The sequence below is a fragment of the Nycticebus coucang genome, chromosome 22, assembly GCF_027406575.1.
Source record: "Nycticebus coucang isolate mNycCou1 chromosome 22, mNycCou1.pri, whole genome shotgun sequence".
Lineage (NCBI taxonomy): Eukaryota > Metazoa > Chordata > Mammalia > Primates > Lorisidae > Nycticebus > Nycticebus coucang.
This window is the reverse complement of record NC_069801.1, coordinates 34,714,353-34,739,412: the sequence shown is the minus strand read 5'-3', so window position 1 is coordinate 34,739,412 and position 25,060 is coordinate 34,714,353. Positions and strand designations below refer to the sequence as shown.

The following is a 25,060-nucleotide window of genomic DNA, read 5'->3' as shown; positions in this document are numbered from 1 at the left end:
CCCTTCTTAAAAGATAAATCGGGTACAGGCGATTGCACTAATGTACACAGCTATGATTTAACAATAAAAAAATAAATAAATAAAAGATAAATCGAATACCTACTAAATGTCAGACTCTGTATTAAATACCATTACATACAATATCACGTGATCTATACAAAACGCTAGGAGATAAGTAATGTTGACATTAAAATGATTTCTCTAAAGTCACAAAGCTAGTAAATGGCAAAGACTGCTGAGTCAGCTTCACTGTGCCTTGTTACTGAAAGCATAGTTTTCCATGGGCCTCTTCCCTAGGGAAAAGCATTGATAGGAAAAGAAGGCTTCTCTACAGCTTCTCTGGGAACCCTTCAGAATTGCTCCTTCCTGAACAAAAATACCTAAATTCCAGTGTGGAATTTATAAGCCCTAGGGTGGGTAGGTTGGTTGGTCTGTTTGTTTTTGTTTGTTAATTAGCTTCCAAAGACTTCAGTCCTTGTAGAATATAAGCTCAAGATCAAAATTCTCATCTTTCCCTTCTCTTTTTCTCCTACAGTGCTTTGTATATCAATCTTTTGATAGATCATGTTTAGGATATGCAAGGTGGGTGGGAGGGTGGGGAGTGGGTGGATGAACAAGATGATTGGATTTTAGTGATGATGCTACCAGTCTCAGCTGTCTCTCCTTTTTGACTTTGAGTTCTCAATGTCACCTCCTGATCTTCTTCTGTAGCACATAGTGCTCCTTTTGAACTGTTACCACTCATCTTTCACCCGGGTCCTGATTTGTTTTTTCTCTATTATTCTCCTGTCACTCTAATGCTGTAGAGGAGAAGCTTATAGGCCTTAAGGATAACAAGGCCAAAGAAGCCATGCTTTTGATGATGCGAAGACTTCTTAGGGGCAGTCAGAAGAGGGAGAAAAGTTATCTGAAGGGCTCCAAAGATAGAACCAGAATCAGTAAGTAGAAACTCGGCTGGGTGTAGTGGCTCACGCCTATAATCCCAGCAGTCTGGGAGCCTGAGGCAGGTGGATTGTTTGAGCTCAGGAGTTCAAGACCAGCCTAAGCCAGAGCATCTCTAAAAATACCCAGGCATTGTGGTGGGCGCCTATAATCCCAGCTACTTGAGAGGCTGAGGCAAGAGGATCTCTTGAGCCTAAGAGTTTGAAGTTGCTGTGAGCTATGATGTAACAGCACTCTACAGGGGTGACAAAGTAAAACTCTGTCTCAAAAAAAAAAAATTTAAATAAGCAGAAATTCAAGTAGACAGACTTTGCCTCAATATAAAAGGAAGAATGAAATCTATCCCAAAATGGAAGTAGTGAGCTGCCATGACTAAAAGTATTGCATCAGGGACTGGATGACTCTGTGGGAAGGATGTTTTTGGTAGAGAGAATTAGAATATTAGGTAGATAGTTATATTAAATGTCCTTTACGATCACTCAAAACCCAGTAACTATGATTCTGTGATTGCCTCTACTCTACTCCCTCAGGAAGTCTTGAACATAATAGCAAAGTCCTCTTTCTTTCCAAGCATCTTCAAAAAAAATTATTCTCCTCCTATTATTTTATATCCTGGCATTTGACTCTTAATTCCCCTTCCTATTCTTTTGCCTACTTCTGCAAGTATACATGCCTTCCACTTCACCCATGAGCCTTATACTACTTTTTGCAATAAAGTGATCTGTGGCTAGAGCATAGGCTTTGAAACCAGACACACTTAAATTTAAATCTCATTTCTATTTGTTACCACCTCTGTGACTTTGGGAAAGCTTCTTTGAGGAAGATTCTGAGCCCTAGTTTTCTCATCTATAAAATGGAAATGAAATAATATATGAATAAATATAATACATATATGTAAATGTACCTCTCTCAAATAGTAATAATACCTTCTGTTTCTCTGCTTTCTTCTACAATATTCTGGCATCTAACTCTAGTTCCTTCGGTATCCCCAGGGAATCCTACCACCACCTCAATGATATATAACATTGGTAGTTCCTTTTTTTCCTTGACTAATTACTTATTTGGATTTCTCCTTTTTTTTCTTTTTTTTTTTTTTTCTGAGACAAAGTTTCACTTTGTCACCCTGGGTAGAATCCGATGGTGACTTAGTTCATGGCAACCTCAAACTCTTGGGCTCAAGAGATCCCCATGCCTCAGCCTCCCAAGCATCTGGGACTATAGGCACCCACCACCATGCCCAGCTATTTTTAGAGACAGGGTCTCTCTCTTGCTTAGGCTGGTTTTAAATTCCTGAGCTCAAGCAATCCACCTGCCTTGGCCTCCCAGAGTGGTAGGATTATAGGTGCAAACCACTGTGCCCTTCCTAGATTTTCACTTATAACAATATCAAAAACTAAATATCCATGTTCAATGTGTGTTACGAATACTTCCTGAGAGTTTGCATGATTGTTTTCACAGGCAAGGTCATCTTATGTATGCCTGCTATTATCAACTGCTGTTTCTTTAGCGAATACACGCCTGAAAGGTAGACAGTTTTATACAGCTTCTAGCAATAGACCCTACATGAAACATTTGGAAAAAAAGGAATTTTAGATCCCAATGACAGTTATGTTTCCTTGTATTCAGAAGGGCTTTTAGAGGCTGAACACAGTGACTTACACCTATAATCCTAGCACTCTGGGCACCCAAGACGGATGGATTGCTTGAGCTCAGGAGTTTAAGACCAGCCTGAGCAAGAGCAAGACCCCCATCTCTAAAAATAGCTGGGCATTATGGCAGGTACCCATAGTCCAGCTACTTGGGAAGCTAAAGCAAGATGATTGCTTTAGCCAAAAAGTTTGATATTGCTGTGAGCTATGATGACACAGCATTCTCCCCAGAGCAACAAAGTGAGACTGTCTTAAAAAAAAAAAAAAGGCTTTTAGAAAACTTTTTCTAGAGAAAAACCTTCTGAGATCTTTCTACCCCAGGAACCACCCTGAATAGCATAGAGAAGTATTAGATTTCTCCTGAATCATCTTTATTTCTTCCCATATTATCAGTGATCTATACTGTATGTATCATAAAAAATATGTATTAACACTAAACATATGCCAGACTACCATGCTAAGAATGGTACTCAGACTCTGATCTTCAAGGAGCTCCAGGCTAATAGGGACACCAGTATGTACACATGCAATGACAGTGCACTGACTAGTGCAACAATATCAAACGCAGAATAGCATGGAAGAGACAATAATTAGAGGAAAACTAGAAAAGCTTCCGAGATAAACAGAAATTTGTAAGATAAATAAAAGAAGAAAGAGCATTTCAGGCAGAAGAGACAGCTTATATTGTAAAGGTGTGGACCAGGTCAAACATCAGAATTTTTAGAAAAGTAATATAGTTACATATTTACTAGAGTGGGAGGTTTAATGGAAGGAATGACAGGTACCATTTTTGCCATGTGTAATGTACATTTTTTGCCCAAATTTTTGAGGGAAAAATAAGAATGTGCATACACGTGTGGTACTAATTATTTATCTATATAAATGTTTTAATTATTTTATTTATGTTTATGTATTAAAAGTTAATTCTAAAAAGCAATAATGATTATCTGTATGCAAATAATACCTTGCAATGCAGTAATCTCACCCCCTCAGCACTTCCCCTCTCCCCAGTCACCCTTTCACCAGACAGGCACTGAAGCTGCAGGAACTTCCAGCCCATCTGGCCAATATTTCCAGATACCACTGCCACCACCATCTTGGAAATTGCATGCCCCAGTAGCAACGCACCAGTTAGCATCGGAACCTTGGTGAAAGGAAGGTGGAAGTAGCCATACAGTGGCACCTCCTTCTCTCACAAGAGGCACAAGGTGTGGAGCCAGCCTCTCCAAAGAAGCCCAGATCCCTGCTCTTTCTAGCCTTCCTCATCTCTCACACAGATGGCACCATTCTGAGGCCCCTGGGACACCATGCTGAGGAGGAAGATCCCTGAGCTGGGGTCTGGAGACCTAGGTTCTGAGACCTGGCTCTACCATTAGCTATTGTAACCTTGGGCCTCAATCCTCATGAAATTTTCTGTCTACAAAGGTACCTTGCAGCAAAGTGTGAAATCTCAGGGGTACCTAAGCCCATAAATTATAATTTTAAGCCTGTGACTTATCCAGACCCTCAAGGTATTGAGTTGATATAATCTCCCAAATTTTCCAGTAGGAAGAACCATCTAGGATGCTTATTAACAGAATAGACAGATATCCAGATCTTTCTCCTGGAGAGTTCATTCAGTATATTTGAATGTGCTTCAGGAATCTCATTTTAACTAGTCCCCCAGATGATTTGTAGGGTTTGCAAGTTTGGGAAAGATTGGTGTCATTCAGTCTGACATTACTGAGTGCTAAAGGTATGGATGGCTCAAGGAAATCACAGTCTAGTCACTAAATAAGAAACAAATATAGGGTACTTCACTGGAGTATCATCAGGGAAGGCTTCCTCCTCAGCTCAGTGTCCTGGGGGCATCAGAATGGAACCAGCTGTGGTGACCCAGATAGAGCAGGGATCTACCATCAGAAGCCAGAGCCTTTAGGGCCAACCTGGGCCCCTTATACCAGCTTCCCAGCAAATAAGCCTGCCAGGGTTCTCAGTGGAGTGGCCATGCCACATTCTCAGTGGAGTGGACATTGGTGGGAATAGGAAATGAGAGGATGTGAGGATGGAGGTGGGCTGGGAGAGGACAGCTAGGGGAAGTTGGGCACTCAGGTCATTCAGACCACTTTCAGCTACTGCCTGGACTTACTCCCAGCTTTTCTACCGCAGCCAACTCTGCATTCCATGCCTTTTGCCAGAGAAGGAGACATACCGGATAGCCACTTCTGGCCTCCTCTAAGAAATTAAAATGAAAGACTTTATCCTGAAAGTTTGGGCCAAAAACATATGCACATTATATATTGGAGCACAAAATACATGGCAAAATATAGTAATAAGCTTAAGTGGGAGGTAGGCAGAAGAAAGTCACTAGCAGAATTAAGAAAAGCGTCATTTCCATTTTTAAAGACAGAAGAACAAAGTAACATCAAGGTAGACTTAAAAAATCTATGGCATTGGGGCGGCGCCTGTGGCTCAGTCGGTAAGGCGCCGGCCCCATATACCGAGGGTGGTGGGTTCAAACTCGGCCCCGGCCAAACTGCAACCAAAAAATAGCCGGGCGTTGTGGCGGGCGCCTGTAGTCCCAGCTGCTCGGGAGGCTGAGGCAAGAGAATCACTTAAGCCCAGGAGTTGGAGGTTGCTGTGAGCTGTGTGAGGCCACGGCACTCTACCGAGGGCCATAAAGTGAGACTCTGTCTCTACAAAAAAAAAAAAAAAAATCTATGGCATTTTTTTTTTTTCTATTTTGCTCTTGTCTGCCCAACTAATAAAGTATCTGGAACTTCACATGATAATATCGAATCTAGTATAAAAGTGCATTAAGCCCTGGCTCTACAGAAGACCAGAATCTTGTACATAGATTCAAAGCATCTACTACAGGTACATGTATAGCTTTAGGCCAGATGCCGTGTAGAAAACAAATATAAAACACAGTTCCATCCATAAATGTATTTTTGTTTCATGGGTGAATTTAGTGCTAAGAATAGTAGAAAAGACAAGTTACCTATCATGAGTAACAGACTTTTCCCCATCCGTTTTGACAGAGGAAATCTCGGACTTTGGTGAACCCACCATCCACCTCACCAACAACCAGCACCCCTGAACCAGACACCAGCACTGTACCGCAAGATGCTGCCACCATCCCCAGCTCAGCCATGCAGGCCCCCACAGGTAAGAACAGATGATAAGAATACCTGAAACAAGCCCCAGGCCCCAATCCAAATTAGCTCCCTGTCCATTCATAACATCTTTTTAATACTTGTGATTTGAAATAGTTTCAGAGAAATAAAGCAACTTGGATAAGTGTTTTATGAACTCAGGGTTGGGGATCTGGGGCTGGGGCAGCACCAAGAGTTCCATGGCCCAGTTAGAATAATACTCATCCTTCTCAGTTGGGAGTGCTCCCTTCTTAGAACCTTTCCAGCCTTCCAATAATGGTGTCACTGTTCAAATATGTATGAAATTCCTCTGATTTTTTTTTTAAATCATTGATATTGGCAAACCTTGGTACAGTGAAAGTAAACTTGATTTTGAAGACCAACCTAGTTGATTTATGGCAAAATCTGGGTAGGTTGATTACCCACATCAGGGTGTGTAACAAACCTGGGTTGTACCTATCAGTTCCCACTTCATACACTGTATATGACCATAACTAAAAGAAATTCCCCTTTAGAATAGACACACAGCCTGCCAAAGACGTAACTTTAAAGAACAAGATTTGTTTTCTATGTATAAATTAAGATACATGTATGAAACCTTACTCTGTTACTCTACAGATGCTCCATCATCTTCTGGGAAGTATAAGCAGTTGGAATGATCCCCATGGAAGTTAGGTAGTCTTTCTCTTAGAAGAAGTTGAGTATGTCTCTGCCCAAATCCAAGAATGTTAGAGCTTGAAGGGAAAGCTTAGCCATGGTTTCCTCTCCAAATATCCTTTAGAAGATTATAGAGCCTGGCTGTAGTATATGTGTTCAGCTCAGGGTTTTATAACATGATTTTTCCAAATTTGTCTTCTATATCTCACTTAACCAGTTATTGGGTTGGCTTGGTACAAGAGTATCATTAGATTAATGAATAGTGGTCTTTGTCCTTGAGCTTTATAAATAAGGAAATAAGAACAGATGAACATATTACTGAAAACATTGATTGCATTTCCCAACTTCTCAACATGCTCCAAAGATACCTGTGTACCAGCTTAGTTTACCCTATATCATTCTAGGTGCCTATTCAGCAATACCTAGAAGACCTACCGCAGCAGAAGCTTTGTGACTGTGCCTTACTGTGTGTTTTAAATGATGAAAACCATCTCTGCCTGCAGTCTCTGGACTGGTATCCCTCCCTTGGCTTGGCCTGAATCTCATAGGATAGAGAAAGAAGGAGCTTACTCTATAATATATCCCTGTCTCCTGCTCATGATCAGACTATAACAGTGTTTACTGATCATTGTTTCACCATCTTTTGATTAGTCCTTGATTCAGTTGATATGACCTTAACATCACTTCCTTGTCTAAACTTCACATCTATACAATGATAGGATTAATCCAGTTTATTGTCATAGTCTTCACTATTTAAACAGAATTCTATGAGACACACTTGTATCCTTTATTATCTACCATTTATTTTTTTAACTATACAACAATTTGTAAAAGGTATTTTGATTTTTTTCAGAGTTACGCATGTTCATAGCTTAAAGTAACAAAAGGTCTACACAACTTATTACAAAAACAAAACAGATCCCTATCAATTACTTCTTCCTCAAACCAATCACTTTTAATTTAACTAAGGTTAAATTTATTTACCTCTATAACTAAATAACATGTGTATATTACTTTTTAACTGTAGACATTTTTCTACTGACTACCCACTTTAACAGATATTTAATTGTTCTTAATCTTCTCACCCCTTATTTACACACATACACTTCCCTACCCCAATTATATGATATTACAATTTTGATTAGATCAAATTTCAGTGTTTTTTATTGTGACTAGTTAAATTCTGTTCTCAATTTGAGCCTCATAATATACTGCAATTGCTCTTTCTTTGTTGCACAACATTTTGTTTTCAGGGGAAATCTTGTTGGTTTCTTTGTTATATGTTTTTGTTTTTGTTTGAGACAGAGTCTCACTATGTCACCCTCGGTAGAGTGCTGTGGGGTCACAGCTCACAGCAACCTCAAACTCTTAGGCTTAAGTGATTCTCTTGCCTCAGCTTCCCAGGTAGATGGGACTACAGGCACCCGCTACAACACCGGCTATTTTTTGTTGTAGTTGTTATTATCGTTTAGCTGGCCCAGGCTGGGTTCGAACCCACCAGCCTCGGTGTATGTGGCTGACGCTGTAACCACTGTGCTATGGGCGCTGAGCCTGTTGTATGTTTATTTTTCTGTATATTTATTATAATTCAACCTTAAACTCTTTTCCTACTTTATATAGCTCCTTGTGTTCAAGCACATTATATGATATATTCTAACCATGTCATACACTAGAAGAAATCTCTTCTGGTGGCTTCTTGGTTTCTTTAGATTCTGTTTACCTCTCTTTTGTTAGATTCCCCGTTTGCTCTTTCCCATGTCTTTGTTTTCTCGTGTTAAGTTTTTCTACAATACTGGATACTTCTGTTTTATGAAGTTTTTTTTTGTTTTTTTGTTTTTGGGGGCCGGTTTGCAGTTTTTGGCTGGGGCTGGGTTTGAACCCGCCACCTCCAGCATATGGGGCTGGCGCCCTACTCCTTTGAGCCACAGGCGCCGACCTAAAAATTCTTTTATCAATGATTTTCTCCCATTTCTCTGTTCAATTCTTTGTGTCATACCTGTTAGTTGTATGTTGGACCTCTTGAACTTGTCGTCTAATATTCATCTCCTTTATTCTTAACTATTTGCTTTGTCTTTTCAGCCAACTTTCTTCAAGCTTTCTTCATCTGTAGCTTCCACACTTTGTACTGAGTTTTTCATTTCTGACATCTTACTTTTTATTTTTCTCGTTTTTTTTACATCTTACTTTTAAATTCATATTTAGAACTCCAGTGGCTTTTTTTTTTTTTTTTTTCAGAGACAGAGCCTCAAGTTGTTGCCCTGGATAGAGTGCTGTGGCATCACAGCTCACATCAACCTCCAACTCCTAGGCTCAAGCGATTCTCCTGCCTCTGCCTCCCAAGTAGCTGGGACTACAGATGCCTGCCACAACGCTGGGCTATTTTTTGGTTGCAGCCATCAATGTTGTTTGGCAAGCCTGGGCTGGATTCGAACCTGCCAGCTCAGGTGTATGTGGCTGGCACCTTAGCTGCTTGAGCCACAGGCGCCAAGCCTCCAGTGGCATTTTTTAAGTATATTCTGAAAACACCAGCCCCAAAATATTTTTTTTTTTTTTTTTTTGTAGAGACAGAGTCTCACTTTATGGCCCTCGGTAGAGTGCCATGGCCTCACACAGCTCACAGCAACCTCCAACTCCTGGGCTTAAGCGATTCTCTTGCCTCAGCCTCCCCAGTAGCTGGGACTACAGGCGCCCACCACAACGCCCGGCTATTTTTTTTTGTTGTTGCAGTTTGACCGGGGCCGGGTTTGAACCCGCCAATCTCTGTATGTGGGGCTGGCGCCTTACCGACTGAGCCACAGGCGCCGCCCCCCAAAATATGTTCTTAATAAAAGAATTTTATGTAGATGTTGGCAATTTAGTCATGTACATGTAGGCAGTGCTTACACTCTACTTCCCCATGCTATCAAGTTCACAAATTATTCCCTAATTTGTTTTTTATGACTTTGTTTTATTTATTTATTTTTTGTGACAGAGTTTTACTCTGTCACCCTGGGGTAGAGTGCTGTAGCGTCATCACAGCAACTTCAAACTCTTGGGTTCCAGCAATTCCTTTGCTTCAACCTCACACAGACTTTGTTTTTTCAGAGTACTTTTGATTCACAGCAAAATTGAGTGGAAGGCACAGAGATTTTGTGTATACTCTGTGCCACCACAGATACATAGCCTCCTCTCCATCAACCTTTTCCCCCCCGCATAGTGATACATTGGTTAGAAATTGATGAACTTACATTGACTCATTATTATCACTCAGAAGTCCATAGTTTGCATTAGGGTCCATTCTTGGTGTTTTATATTCTATGGGTTTAACAAATACATAATGACATGTATCTATCATTATAATATCATACAAAATAGTATTACTGCCCTAAAAATCCTTTGTGCTCTGCTTGTTCATCACTCCCTCCCTCTCAACCCTTAGCAAGCCTCAATATTTTTACTCTCTCCATAGATTTGCCTTTTCTAGAACGTTATCTAGTTGGAATCAGACAGTTGGCAGCCTTTTCAGATTGACTTCCTTTGCTTAGTAATACGCTTTTAAATTTCCTCAATATCAGAGAAATGCAAATCAAAACCACTTTGAGACAGGTGCATATCACCTAACCTCAAGGAGAATAGCCCACATCACAAGGTCCCAAAGCAGCAGATGCTAACATGGGTTTAGAGAGAAGGTAACACTCATGCACTATTGATGGGATTGCAAACTAGTACTGCCTCTATGGAAAGAAGTATAGAGATTATTCAAAGAACTAAAAGTAAACCTACCATTTGATCTTGCGATCCCATTACTCGGTATCTACCCAAAAGAAAAAGACATTTTACCACAAGGATATTTGCACTCAAATGTTGATGGAGAGGAGGCTATGTACGTGTGGTGGCACAGAGTATACACAAAATCTCTGCACCTTCCACTCAATTTCGCTGTGAATCTGAAAGTGCTCTGAAAAAACAAAGTCTATGTGAGGTTGAAGCAAAGGTTGTCATTTCACAAGCACAAAGATATAGAAACAATCCAAGTGCCCTTCAACACATAAATGGATTAATAAATTGAGATATAGGTACATGATGGAATGTTATTCAGCAATAAAAAAAGATTGAAATTTTGTATTTTTTGTAAAAACCTGGGCAGATTTATGAAAAACCAAACATCACATTTACTCAATACTAAATTGGACCTACAGAAGTGAACAACTACATGTTCACATGAGAGAAAACATCAGTTAAATTCAAATAGGGGGTGAGAGAGAAGAGGGGTGATAAGTTCCCAAAGCATGGGTACAATGCACAAGTATGTGGCACACTTCCTGGGTGAAGGACACAACTACAACTCAGACTTTAACCTTAACAAATGCAAACAATGTAATGAATTTGATTGTATGGACCCTCATATTAATCTGAAATAAAAAAATTTTAGGGCTGGGCACAGTGGGTCATGCCTATAATCTTAGCACTCTGGGAGGCTGAAGTGGGTGAATTGCCTTGAGCTCAGGAATTCAAGACTAGCCTGAGCAATAGCAAGACCCAGTCTCTAAAAAAAAAAAAACAAATAAAATAATAGCTGGTCATTGTGACAAATGTAGTCCCTGTAGTCCCTGCTTCCTGGTACTGAGGGCTACAAAGTGAGACTCAAAAAAAAGAAAGAAAGAAAATTTCAAAAGTGTTTAAAAAGAAATAGAAAAGGGAAGGAATGAAGTAATCATTTAATTTCAATGAGTTGCATCTTACTGTCTCCATTATCTTGGCTCCATCCAGGAGGTCTTGGCACTGATGGACTAACAGTAGAGTTTCAGCTTATCCACACAGTATTGAAAATTCATAAATTTTAAGTTTCGTGACCTTCTTCTCTATTCTTCTTTTTTTGTAATTTTTTTATTTTTATTTTTATTTTCATTTTTTTGTAGAGACAGAGTCTCATTTTATGGCCCTCAGTAGAGTGCTGTGGCATCACACAGCTCACAGCAACCTCCAACTCCTGGGCTTAAGTGATTCTCTTGCCTCAGCCTCCCAGGTAGCTGGGACTACAGGCGCCCACCACAATGCCCAGCTATTTTTTTGTTGCAAACTTTGGCTGGGGCCGAGTTTGAACCCACCACCCTCAGTATATGGGGCTGGCGCCTTACCAACTGAGCCACAGGCACCGCCCTCTTCTTTTTTTTTTTTTTTTTTAAGAGGCAGAATCTAACTTTGTCACCCTTGGTAGAGTGCTATGGCATCACAGCTCACAGCAACCTCCAACTCCTGGGCTTAGGCGATATTCTTGCTTCAGCCTCCTGAGTAGCTGGGACTACAGGCACCCGCCACAATACCTGGCTATTTTTTTGTTGCAGTTTGGCCAGGGCCAGCGAACCTGCTACCCTTGGTATATGGGGCCAGTGCCCTACTCACTGAGCCACAGGCGCCGCCCATAACAGTCCTCCTCTCTATTCTTTTTTCTGTAGTTTCCTGTTTCCTTGATAGACTGTGAAATAAACTAAGCTGAAGACAGAACCATGAAAAGTTGATACGAAAGCTCCATCTTTTTATGGCTGAATAGTATTCCATTGTGTGTGTGTGTGTGTGTGTGTGTGTGTGTGTGTGTGTATCAATCATGATTTATTCAAAGATTAGTAGGAAAGATATCAAAGAATTTCAGGGCCATGTTTAAAACTGACATAATTCTCTAAAGATTCTATAGTTTTGCCTTTTATATTTCACCACTTAATGCTTATAGAATGTTTTTTATCATCACCAGACTAGTTATTTTTTTCCTTTTTTGTGTGTTTTAGGTAAAGTTTACGTTAATAAAATGTACAAATGTTAAGTATACAATTTGATGAGTTTTAATAAATGTAAGCACCCATGTAACTACAACTCTAATCAAGACAGAAGACATTTTTGTCACCCCCAAAAGTTCCCTCCTGCCTCCTTACAGTCTTTATTTCCATTATTTTATCATAAATTACATTTTCCTTTTCTTGAACTTAATATAAATGAATCATACTATATGTACTCTTTTATAACCAGTTTCTTTCATTCAAAATAATGTTTTTGAGAAGCAACCATGTTGTTGTATCTATCAGTAGTTCATTCGTTTTTAGTGCCAAGTGATAGAGCATTAAATAAATATGCAGTCAGGTGTCACATACCAATGGGAGATGTGTTGGGGCAGTTTCATCCTTTTACAAACGTCATTGAATGTACTGAGAGATGTGAGAAATGTGTTTGGGCAGTTTCATCCTTTTACAAACATCATAGAATGCACTTCTTCAGACCTAGATGGTGTAGCCTGCTATACACCTAGGCAGTGTGGTATAGCCTGTTGCTCCTAGACTATGAACCTGTACAGTATGTTCTTATACTGGACACTATAGGCAATAGCAACATAATGGTAAAAGGACAGTAAAAATATGGCATAAAAGATAAAAAATGGTACACTTGCATAAGGCCCTTACTATGAATGGAGCTTATAGGACTACAAGTTGCTCTGGGTGAGCTGGTGAGTGAGTAGTGAGGAAAGGTAAAGGCACAGGACATCAGTGTACCCACATGTAGACTTTAGAAACACTGTGTACTTGGCTATACTACATTTATTTTTAAATTTTTTCTTCAATATTTACCTAAGTTTACTATAACTCCTTTGCTTTGTACTTTTTTTAATTTTACGACTCTTTTGTAATAATGTTTAACGTAAAATACAGACACATCATATAGCTAAACAAAATATATTTTCTTTATGTCTTTATTCTGTAAGGTTTTTTCTGCTTTTTGATTATCTTTTCTTTTTAAACTTTTTTTTAAAAACTAAGACACAAATACACACATTAGGTCAGGAGTATCAGTATCACTGTCTTCACCTCCACATCTTGTCCCACTGGAAGGTCTTCAGGGATAGTAAAATGCATGGAGCTGTCATTTCCTGTGATAACAATGCCTTCTTCTCTAACACCTCCTAAAGTACCTGCCTAAAGCTGTTTCAGAGTTAACTTTAAAAAAAGAAAAGGTAGGAGTACAGTCTAAAATAGCAATAAGATATGTGGCATAGTAAATAAATACATAAACCAGTAATATGTCATTATCAAGTATTATGTACTATACATAGTTGCAGGTGCTATGCTTTTATACACCTGGCAGTAAAGTAGGTTTATTTAGATGAGCATCACCATAACCACATGAGTAATGTGTTGAGCCAAGACTTTACCATGGCTGTGTTGTCACTAGGCAAACAGGAATTTTCAACTCCATTATAATTTTATAGGACCACCACTGACTGAAATGTCATTGTACAGTGCAAGACTATATCACAATTTGTACATCTCTTCTCTTGTTCATGGACATTTGGGTTGGTTCTAGATTAGGAGTATTATGAATAAACTATTATGGACAGTCTTGTGTCCTTTCATAGATAATTGTTTTATTTTTATTAGTCTTCTTTTCCCTCTTGAGTTTTCCTGCATTTGTAGTTGTTCCAGTAGAAGAGTCATGTCATGAAATCTGGAAATCCCATTTCTTACCAGACCTCAATGGGTCCTAGTCTATGTAGATCTCCCTTCACACTCCCCTTCAGAGGCACCTTCTTTGTCAAGTCTTAGTTATTCTGTAAGAGATGAACTTATAAGATGAAATGACATGGCTCTTATTCTATATTCCTTTTTGAGGTATGCAGCTTTCTTGGGTCTCCTAAATCAATTGCCTTTATAGTCTGCTTTCCAGCTTCCAAAATTTTATGGTTTTCTCCTCATTTATTATCTAGATCTGTGAGCTGTGACTCTGTCTCTAAGGAAAAAAAAGAAATAAAGAATGAATGAATGAATGAAATAATAAAGGGGAAATAAAAAAGTACAAGAGATTTTCTCTGAAAACTACAAGAAACTCTAGGCCCAGAAATTTGACAGTGTGGAGGAAATGGATCAATGCCTGGAATAACACCTTCTCCCTAGACTTAACCAAGAGGAAGTAGATTTCTTAGACCAATTTCAAGCACTGAGATCAAAGAAACAATAAAAAAATTCCCAACAAGGCGGCGCCTGTGGCTCAGTGAGTGGGACGCTGGCCCCATATGCCAAGGGTGGCAGGTTCAAACCCAGCCCTGGCCAAACTGCAACAACAACAAAAAAAAAATAGCCGGGCATTGTGGCAGGCGCCTGTAGTCCCAGCTGCTCGGAGGCTGAGGCAAGAGAATCGTGTAAGCCCAAGAGTTAGAGGTTGCTGTGAGCCGTGTAACACCATGGCACTCTACCAGAGGGCGGTACAGTGAGACTCTGTCTCTACAAAAAAAAAAAAAAAAAAAATTCCCAATAAAAAAAAATGCCCCAGTCCAGATGGCTTCACACCAGAATTCTATCAAACCTTCAAAGAGCTTATACCCACACTGCAGAAATTATTCCAAAAAATTGAGAAAGAAGGAATTTTCCCCAACACGTACTATGAAGGAAACATCACCATAATATCAAAATCAGAGAGACCCAACTAAAAAGGAGCACTAAAGACCAATTTTACTAATGAATATAGATGCAAAATTTCTCAATAAAATCCTAAGCCAATAGATTACAGCTACACATTTAAAAAAATTATACATCATGATCAAGTAGGTTTCAGCCCAGGGTTGCAAGGCTGGTTTAACATACACAAGTTCATAAATGTAATTCACCATATCAACAGAAGCAAAAACAAAGACCATATGATCTTTTCAATAGATGCAGAAAAAGCATTTGATAAAATTCAGCATCCTTTTCTTACCAGAACACTTAAGAATATAGGTATGGGTGGTACATTTATTAAACTGAGTTAAGCTATCTATGACAGACACATAGGTAATATACTGAATGAAGTAAAACTGAAAGCTTTTCCACTTATAACTGGAACCAGGGCAGCGCCTGTGGCTCAGTGAGTAGGGCGCTGGCCCCATATACCAAGGATGGCAGGTTCAAACCCGGCCCAGCCAAACTGCAACAAAAAAATAGCTGGGCATTGTGGCAGGTGTCTGGAGTCCCACCTACTCGGGAGGCTGATGCAAGAGAATCGCCTAAGCCCAGGAGTTGGAGGTTGCTGTGAGCTGTATGACATCACAGCACTCTACCGACGGGCGATAAAGTGAGACTCTGTCTCTACAAAAAAAAAAAAAAAAAAAGGAACTGGAACCAGACAAGGATGTCTGTATTGCCACTACTATTCAACATAATGCTAGCAGTTCTAGCCAGTCCAATCAGGCAAGAGAAGGAAATAAAGAGTATCCAAATGGAGGCAGAGGAGGTCAGACTTTCACTCTTTGCCGATACTTAGAGAACCCAAAGACTCAACCACAAGACTACTGAAGTGATCAAAAAATACAGTAATGTCTCAGTATATGCCAACAACAGCCAAATTGAGAAGCTAATCAAGGACACAATTTCCTTCATGATAGCTTCAAAAAAAAAAAAAATGAAATACCTAGGTATATACCTAATAAAAGATGTGAAGGACCTCTACTAAGAAAATTACGAAACCCTAAGAAAAAAACAGCAGAAGATATTAACAATTGGAAGAACATACCATGCTTGTGGCTGGGAAGAATCAACATTATTAAAATGTCTATACTTCCCAAAGCAATCTACAGATTCAATGCAATCCCTGTTAAAATACCAACATAATACTTTAGAGATTTGGAAAAAAATAATTCTTCACTTCACATGGAACCAGAAAAAAAAAAAAAAAAACCCTATACCAAGGCAATTCTTAGTAATAGAAGCAAAACCAAGGGTATCACCCTACCAGACTTTAGGCTAGATTACAAGTCCATAGCAATCAGAACAGCTTGGTATTGGCACAAAAATAGAGACATAGACATTTTGAACTAAATAGAAAAACCATGAGATGAAACTAACATCTTACAGCCACCTGATCTTTGATAAACCAAACAAGAGCACACACTGGGGAAAAGAATCCCTGTTCAATAAATGGTGCTAGGAGAACTGGATATTCACATGAAAAAGACTGAAAGTGGACGTGCATCTCTTACCACTTACAAAAATTGATTCAAGATGGATAAAAGAGTTAAATCTAAGGCACAAAACAATAAAAATTCTTGAAGAATGTGTGGGGAAAACACTTGAAAATGTCAGCCTGGGGAAAGATTTTATGAAGAAGACTTCCGTGGCAATTGCAACAACAAAAAATAAATAAATGGGACTTAATTAAACTAAAAAGCTTCTGTACAGCTAAGGAAACAACCACCAAAGCAAATATACGATCTTCAGAATGGGAAAAGATATTTGCATATTATGAATCAGACAAAGTCTTGATAAGTAAGATTTACAGAGAACTTAAATTAACAACAGAAAATTAACAATCCCATGTATCACTGGGCAAGAGACATGAATAGAGCCTTCTCTAAGGAAGACAGACAAATGGCTAACAAATATATGAAAAAATGCGCATCGTCTCTAATCACCAGAGACATGCAAATCAAAATCACCCTGAGCTATTACCTGACCCCCCCCCAGTAAGATTAGCCCACATTACTAAGTCCCAAAGCTACGGATGCTGGTGTCGATGTGGAGTGAGTGGAACACTCTTCCACTGATGGTGGGATTGCAAACTAATACAGACTCTTTGGAAAGAAGTTTGGAGAATCCTCAAAGATCTCAAATTAGATCTCCCATTTGACCTCACAATCTCACTATTAGGCATCTACCCAGAAGAAAAAAAATCATTTTAGGCCGGGCACAGTGGCTCACACCTATAATCCTAGCACTCTGGGAGGCTGAGGCAGGTGGATAGCTTGAGCTCACTAGTTTGAGACCAGCCTGAGCAAAAAAAAAAAGAAAGCGAGACCCTGTCTCTACTAAAAATAGAAAAACTGAGGCAAGAGGATTGCTTGAGCTCAAGAGTTGGAGGTTGCTGTGAACTATGACACCATGGCATTCTACCCAGGGCAATAGCTTGAGACTCTGTCTCAAAAAAAAAAACAGAATCATTTTATCATAAGCACATTTGCACTAGATTGTTTATCTCAGCTTAGTTTACAATTGCCAAGACATGGAAACAACCTAAATGCCCATCAACTCAGGAATGGATTAACAACCTGTGGTACATGCATACCATTCAGCCATAAATAAACATGGTGACTTCACATTTTTTGTAATATCCTGGGTGGAGAAATACATTCTTCTTAGGAAAGTATCACAAGAATGGAAAAGCCATTATTCAAGGTACTCAATACTAAGAATCCAGTAGACAATCTCATGCATGCCCACATAAGGTAAAAAACTCATTTCAATTGAAGTTGGGGAGGTGGGTAAAGAGGAATGGGGAAGGGGTTGGGGTGCTCTCACTGAATGGGCATGGGGATGTTTGGCATACCTTTTATGTGTGGGACATAACCACAAGAGGGACTCTATCTAATCAAATTTTTTGACCTGGTTGTTTGTACCCTCACATTAACCTGAAATAAATTTACTTAAAAAAAAAAAAAAAAAAAGACACGTAGACCTGGTTTATTGATATACACAAAGATACTCTATTTTTTTTTTTTTTTTTTGGTTTTTGGCCAGGGCTAGGTTTGAACCTGCCACCTCCGGCATATGGGACCGGCACCCTACTCCTTGAGCCACAGGTGCCGCCCCAAGATACTCTATTTAGTATGTTTAAAATATCCTTGTATTTGTTAAAAGAATAACATTTTCAAAAATGGTTTTATCACAGATCAGATGTTAACAGTTTTTATCCTTGTCATGTACATTTATTTCCACTTAATGGTATAATCCAAAAAGACAAAGCAAAAAATTCTCAGGCTGGTCTTCTAACAAAACTCATTTCCCCTGTGTACTTCTAAATAAACTGTGAAAAAAATATATCACTTACCTCTGCATTATATATTAAGATACTAATGGAAATAAAATAATGAATTTTACACATTAAAGAAAAAGATGATGATGACAAAGGAATCTAAGGCCCAGGCAAATGACCAATGGTGTGACCATTCGCAGTCCAGTGCCACGCACACGCACACTCTTGCTATTACCGTGTATAATACTGCCCTGGCTCCATATATGTCTCTCCTTAGACATATAAGGGAGATATACAAAGAATATGTGAGGCAACCAGATACAGAAAATGAAAATGCTCACATCTGGGGAATTATTTAGATGTTTTTCTCAGTGCATAGGAGACAAAGTGCAAATTCTGTGTCTTGGCTTTGGTCTGGGCTGTTCTCCCAGCAGGCTGTGTTCCCAGAGCCTTTGGTCACACAATTTGGGTTGATGACAGCTGGCCACAGCCTTTTCTAGACCCCTGTTCCCTACCCCCTATAACATTTCACCAGCTTAGCTACTGGGAATTCTGCTAGGGACCAGAGTCTAGAGTGTAAAACATGGAATAGAATACTGTTCTTTGACTTTGTTAGTCCAGAGACTCTCTAAGCTTCTCTGATTTTTTTTCTCTCCTGTAGTTTGTATCTACTTGAACAAGAATGGCAGCACAGGCCCCCACTTAGATAAGAAGAAAGTCCAGCAACTCCCTGATCATTTTGGGCCAGCCCGTGCCTCTGTGGTGTTGCAACAGGCTGTCCAGGCTTGCATCGACTGTGCTTATCACCAGAAAACTGTCTTCAGCTTCCTCAAACAGGGTCACAGTGGTGAGGTTATCTCAGGTAAGCACCCTTGGGCTGGTATTGCCTCTAAGCCAGATCAGTCCTTGTCAACTGGCTGATTTCTGACAAGGCATCCTCGTTCCTTCTTGACACCTGGAGCTCTGGAGAAATATGAAGGTCCATCCCTCAGAAAATCCTCACTCACCTCCAACTCCAAGATGCCCTCTGAGCCTCCCCTGCCAAGGAGAATACCCAGTTCAGATTCTGCTTAACTGAGCCTTTAGACATTATTTTCCTGTCTACCTGTTTAACTTTGCCTATACAGAAAATACAGAAGCACGTTGCTTTAAAGGCATTACAGAAGAAAGAATTTAGAGGTGACTATGTTATGACAACTATTCAGACTGCCACAGCCTCCCACATGGCTTCAGGGAACCACTGAACTCTTCTCTCATTTCTTTAACTCCTCAGCTTCCCAGTCTTAAACCAGGCTTAACATAAAAAGGTTAAATTCTTATACAGAATGGGAAGAGTCATTTCTTCTTTCTTTCCCACTGTTAGAATTTATTCAGTAGTACAGAGTTTTTTGCTTTCATTGAGAATATTTATTTTCTGGTATGCCCTGTTTCTGTTTCAGTTTTCCTAAATCCAAAACCTTATTCTTTTTTTATTTCAGGTTAATTTGAGGGTACAGTGTTTGCATTTGTTAGATATAGTCCCTATTGTAGTTCTTTACTCACTAAACGTACCAAAACTTGACCAAGAACCTTTCAATCTTAATTGTGATGCTATTCCATATGCCTCTGCCCCACTTCCCTAACCAATTGTAATAAGCAGCTTCAGGAAACCCAACTGACATGAAAGAACCCATAAATAACCAAATTGTATTCTTTTAGGAAACATTTATTGAGCCCTTTCTATGTGTCAGGTTATTGCCAGACGCTGGCTGGGAGAAGCAGTAGACAATGACAGGCTTAGGCACTGCCCCAGTAGAAAAGGAAGAACATGAGTAGCTAACTGAAAAATGTGTACAGAGTGGTACAGGAGCTCAGGCTAGGGAGTAATTGGCTGCATGGAGGATGGAGCAGACAGGAAAGAAATTATTACAGAAAACTAGGAACTGCTTGGGAAATTAAGCATCATGTCCTTTCTGAGGTCCAAGCTACTCCCTGGTCTCCTGCTTCTGGGGGCAGGCTACAGGGACCTGCCTTCTCTGCTGCCTCTCTTTAGCTACTGTCACTTTTACCCTCTCTAGGATTCTTCCTCTGCCCCAAAATTTGTTTCCAAGAATGACCTATCTCCCCAAATCCCCATTTCCTTGCTGTCTTCCGAGAAAAATACATAGGTCTTTTGTTTTTAAGAATTATGCTAATACATATTTTAATAAAAATAGAGGGTAAAATAAAACCAAGTGTGGGACAGTTCCCAATGTTGCCAAAATTCTAGTACTTATATTGATTAGAAATTGTGTACCCACACCATTGCTAGCAATGGCTCTATTCTCTTCACCTCAAGTTCTCTGTTCTTAGGCAGTTCTTATAAAAATAGCACCCTAAATGAACAGATGTGAATTCTCCCACTGAATTTCCTGGAGGAGGCTCAGCCAAGTGATGGAACAGATACAATTATGTTCAGAGTTGTTTTCATAGGTTGAGTGAAATCATTCCAGAGCCCCGGGTGCAATAGACCTGGCCCAGCCACTCCCATAATTGCCAGCCCTGTGGAGTTGGAGGCAAAAATCAAAGCCCTTGAGGAAGGGAGGGGAGGAAAGCGGGGGAGGAAGCAAACCTGGGCCACTGATTCCCTTTGTATAACCAGCTAAGCCTGAGACAAGTAATGGGCTGGACTCTTCCTGCCCAGCACTGCACTGCACTGCACTGCTGAACTGACGTGCTCAGCCCTGTTTACTTAACTCCACAGCCGTGTTTGACCGGGAACAGCATACCCTCAACCTCCCAGCAGTCAACAGCATCACCTACGTCCTCCGCTTCCTGGAGAAACTCTGCCACAACCTTCGTAGTGACAATCTATTTGGCAACCAGCCCTTTACACAGACTCACTTGTCACTCACTTCCACAGAATACAGCCACAGCCACGACAGGTACCTACCAGGTAGGAGCTGGGATGGGGCCTGGGCTGAGAGTTGGGGACAGGGCCAGCCCTCAGGCCTACTGATCTGGTACCTACTATCCAAAAGTCTGATTTTCTGTCCCTTACCATCTGGAGCTTTTTGTTTTCTCTCATCTTTACTCTCTCTTCAGGATTTTGTTTTCTATCTCTAGGATTATCCTCATTTCCTCTGAATCCTTGTCCCTGGAAAAAGGTGATTTAGATTTATGGTTCCTCTTCTGAGCTTCAGACTGCATGTGCAGCCATCATCACATCAGAGTACCTATCCCAGTGTGAATGTGACAGCAAAGGCCTCACAATGATCCCCCTTGCCAGCAAGAAGGTTTAGTCTGAGGATGCAGATTGAGAAATTTGCTCCCTGCTGATTGGCCATCCATTCTTGGCTTTGGCACACAGCCCTAACTCTCCCAGCACTGCCAGTCTAGCAGGTCATTTCAAGTTCCTGCTGTGTGTAACTAAGCTGGAAAATAACTTTCTTAGTTAACATACCAGACCACAATGGGAAAGCGGATGCCACATGGCCAGATCAGTGACTAAGTACTTATGAGAGAAGTTAAAAAGTAAATGGAACTCAGCGTCTCTAATCTGGACCCCAGGACACAGAACAAGAGAAAGAGGAACAAAAGCTCATCCCTAAACATATCAAGGTAGGTCATTGTTGACAGAATGGAAAGGTCCTTTTAAAAGACCTGCAGACTGTGTTCTCAGCAGGTTGGGGACAGGGGAGTCCTGTCTGTTGATGAGAAGGCACCCCTTCTCACCTTCCTCTAACCCAAGTCTTATTTCCATACTGCCTTCCCTGCCATCTTTTTGTAATAGTCTCAATAGAGTCACCTCTGATATATCTTTGCACCCAAATGTTGCTTTTGTGATTTGGGAGCAGGGCACAAAGATAACCTAAATTTCAAATCCTCCTTGTGGAAACCAAACCATCTGGTCACTGCAGCCATTTCTGTGACCTTCTGGCTGATCTCTTCTTCAGAGGGAACTTCTCACCCAGCCTTCTCTAATGACTGTCTTTCAACATCAGAATCTCTGGGAACAGGAAAAGACGTCTTACTTGCAGTTAGAGTGTTACACTGGGAGTCTGGACTGGGCTTTGGACTGGGCATAGTAGAGTCACTACAAACAAAAGGCAAGTTGTTAAATATCCCCAACTGTTGGCATTCAGGAACTCTGATCTATGTTTCAGTAATGAAAGTTAGGCCTACCTGAGATACTGAAAGAATTGAATACACAGGAGGAGGTAGCATGCCCATGGGAGTAGCTGTTAGTCTAAAGAGAGATTTCTCAAAGAAATAGGAACTCAGAATTCTTAAACAGAATATTGACATTAAGGAATAAGAGAAATACAGTGGTAGCAGCATTCAGAGATTGGCAGAGATGTCATGAGCCTGCTGTCCTGAAGGTATTTTGGGATTGGGGCAAGACCTTTCTTGTCAATTCTGTTTCAATCTACATCTCTCTGATTTAACTACCAGATAAGAGGAAGTGAGCTTCAGCCAGACTCCTCTTCTTGCCTCACAGAGATAACACTTTCTGCCATTGGCTGCCACCTTTTCTTTCCCATTTTCAGGCAAATTTGAGCCAACCTCGGGTACCCTCCTCTGCTCTCTAGACTCTGTTTCTTATAATGGATGTTCAGCAACTTTCTGCTCTCACCCTAATTTCTCTTTGCTTTCCTGAAATGAGCGTTTTAACTGTGCCCAGACAAGCCAGAGTCTTGCCTAAACTACTTTATGCTCCCAGCTTATCTTTTCTGCCTACCTACCTGCCTGCCTGTCTTACTGACCCTTGGCCCCACCTGTGATCATTTATCATTTCCTGTGTTTTTCTGATTATTTACCCAAACCTCTGCCAAAGAGCTCAGTCTATACCAGAGCTCTCTTTTGCTTTGGCTTTGGATCTGGTATTTTCCTGCCCTTCTGCCTGGCTACACCCTTCTACTAGTTTGACGTTTGTATGTACCGTTTCTATTAACTGGGTGTTCACCGGAGCCCTCTCCCTCTCCTGCAGCCTTGTGTCTACACTGCCCACCTCTTATGGTCTTGGCCCACCTGACCCTGTACTTTCAGTATAGCAGATAGTCACTGAAAGCTCAGGTAGATTTCATAACCCATTAAGGTTCCATACCTAAGTTGAGATTGTTACTTTTTTCTCCAAAGTTTTATTTTGAAAATTTTCAAGCCTACAGAAAAGTTACAAAAATATTAATAGTACAGTGAGCAACCATGCACTCTACCTAGATTTACTAGTTAACTTTTTGTAATAATTACTTTATCTCTTTCTCTAAGTGTGTGTTTATATATATATACATATATATGTACCTGTATACTTAAAATATACATATTTTTGTTTACATTTGAGAGTTAATTGCAGATGAGACTTTATCCTTAAATACTTCTGTATGTATCTGCTAAGAAAAAGAAATGCAATACTATTACTATAATGAAAAATTTAACATTAATATAACACTAAAGAAATTTTATTAATAAAATACTACCAGCTAATATATAGTCCATATTAGAATTTCCCCCAGTTGTCCCCGTGATATCCTTTATAGCTTTTTTTTCTAATTCAGAATACAGTAAAGGACCGCCTACTGTTTCACATTGGTACATCTTTCTCTTTAGTTTCCTTTACCTAGAATAGTTCTCCAGGCCTTTTTTTCTATCTCCCATGACATGACATTGGCAATTTGAAGAATCAGACCAGGTGTTTTAGTTTAGATCATCAGACATTTATTAAATATTTTCTTTGTGCCAGATTCTATACTGGGCTCTGGAGAGACAGAGATGAAACAGACTTCATCACTGTGCTCAAAGAGCTGAAAGAGAAAGAGATGTGAGAACATGTGAGTGGTAAGAGCAGGGAGCAGAGGTACTCTGGCCAGCCAGGTGTGATGAGCCAGAGTAAGGTAAAAGAAGAGGTCAGGGGAGGATTCCTGGGGGAGGCAAGGTCAGAGCATAGTCCCTTTTTCAGAACTACACACATGACTAGATCCAGTACCAGGCTTCTGAAGACTAAGGAAGAGCTCCTTCTCGCTTTCTGAAAAATTGACAATATTGGGCAAGAGATTATATTGATGTTGTTGGTCCTAGTGACTACTAATTTTAGCTATAATTGAAATCCACCCAGGGGGTGGCACCTGTGGCTCAAGGAGTAGGGCACTGGCCCCATATACCAGGGGTGGTGAGTTCAAGCCCAACCCCAGCCCAAACTGCAAAAACAAAATCCACCCAGCATTAAACTTGGGGTCTGCTGTTTTGGGATTTCCCTTGTTCTTCTCTGCTAGTGAAAGTGTTTGCTATGACAATGAGTTCTGTGTGCCTTTCTTTCTCATTGTAATTCAGATCTTCTGGGTTAATTATAAAGTGGTTGTCCTGCCAAAAAGCCCAAAATTTACAGTGATTAAAATCAAATAAAAACTATGAACTCGCTTAGAATACCCACTTATCCCCACATAGGTTTTCTCATAGAAATGTCAGAGGTGTTTTTGTTGTTGTTGTTTGTTGTTTTTTGCAGTTTTTGGCCAGGGCCAGGCTTGAACCCACCACCTCCAGCATATAGGGCTGGTGCCCTACTCCTTTGAGCCACAGGTGCCACCCAATGTCAGAGTTTTAAGCTAACTGAAATGTTCATAATTAATTGAAGCACATTGTCTGCCTTTCAGCTGTGTTCTTCAGAACACAGCTTAAACATCCCAGGCTCACCCCATCTGTAAGAGATTTCCTTGTTACTGTCTGTCTTAATACCCTATTTCTTTCCTTTATAATATTTATGATAGTTTCTCATTTTTTTATCTACCTGTATTTTGTCATTTTCTATACTAGGCTAAATTTCCATGAGGGTAAGGACAATATCTTTTTCATCGTTGTCAGTATCCATCTTGCTAACTGTCAACATGGTTAAGTATTTAATAATATTTGTTGAATGAAAGGGTAGTAGAGGATGTGATTCAGAGAGGACTTTGTTTTTTAACATGGGAGTGACTTAAGCATGTACAA

The 25,060-nt window shown here is 40.1% G+C and overlaps 1 protein-coding gene across 9 annotated transcripts in view; it reads left to right on the top strand.

Moving 5' to 3' along the window:
- The window catches only part of SCMH1 (Scm polycomb group protein homolog 1), a 240,805-nt gene that overhangs the window by 200,072 nt on the left and 15,673 nt on the right, over window positions 1-25,060 (top strand). For all 9 annotated transcript variants that reach the window (XM_053576002.1, XM_053575998.1, XM_053576006.1 and 6 more), the window contains 3 exons: window positions 5,612-5,738; window positions 18,783-18,983; window positions 20,844-21,035. In XM_053576002.1, coding sequence (XP_053431977.1) covers window positions 5,612-5,738; window positions 18,783-18,983; window positions 20,844-21,035 — 520 coding nt within the window. The remainder of the gene's footprint in view (window positions 1-5,611; window positions 5,739-18,782; window positions 18,984-20,843; window positions 21,036-25,060) is intronic.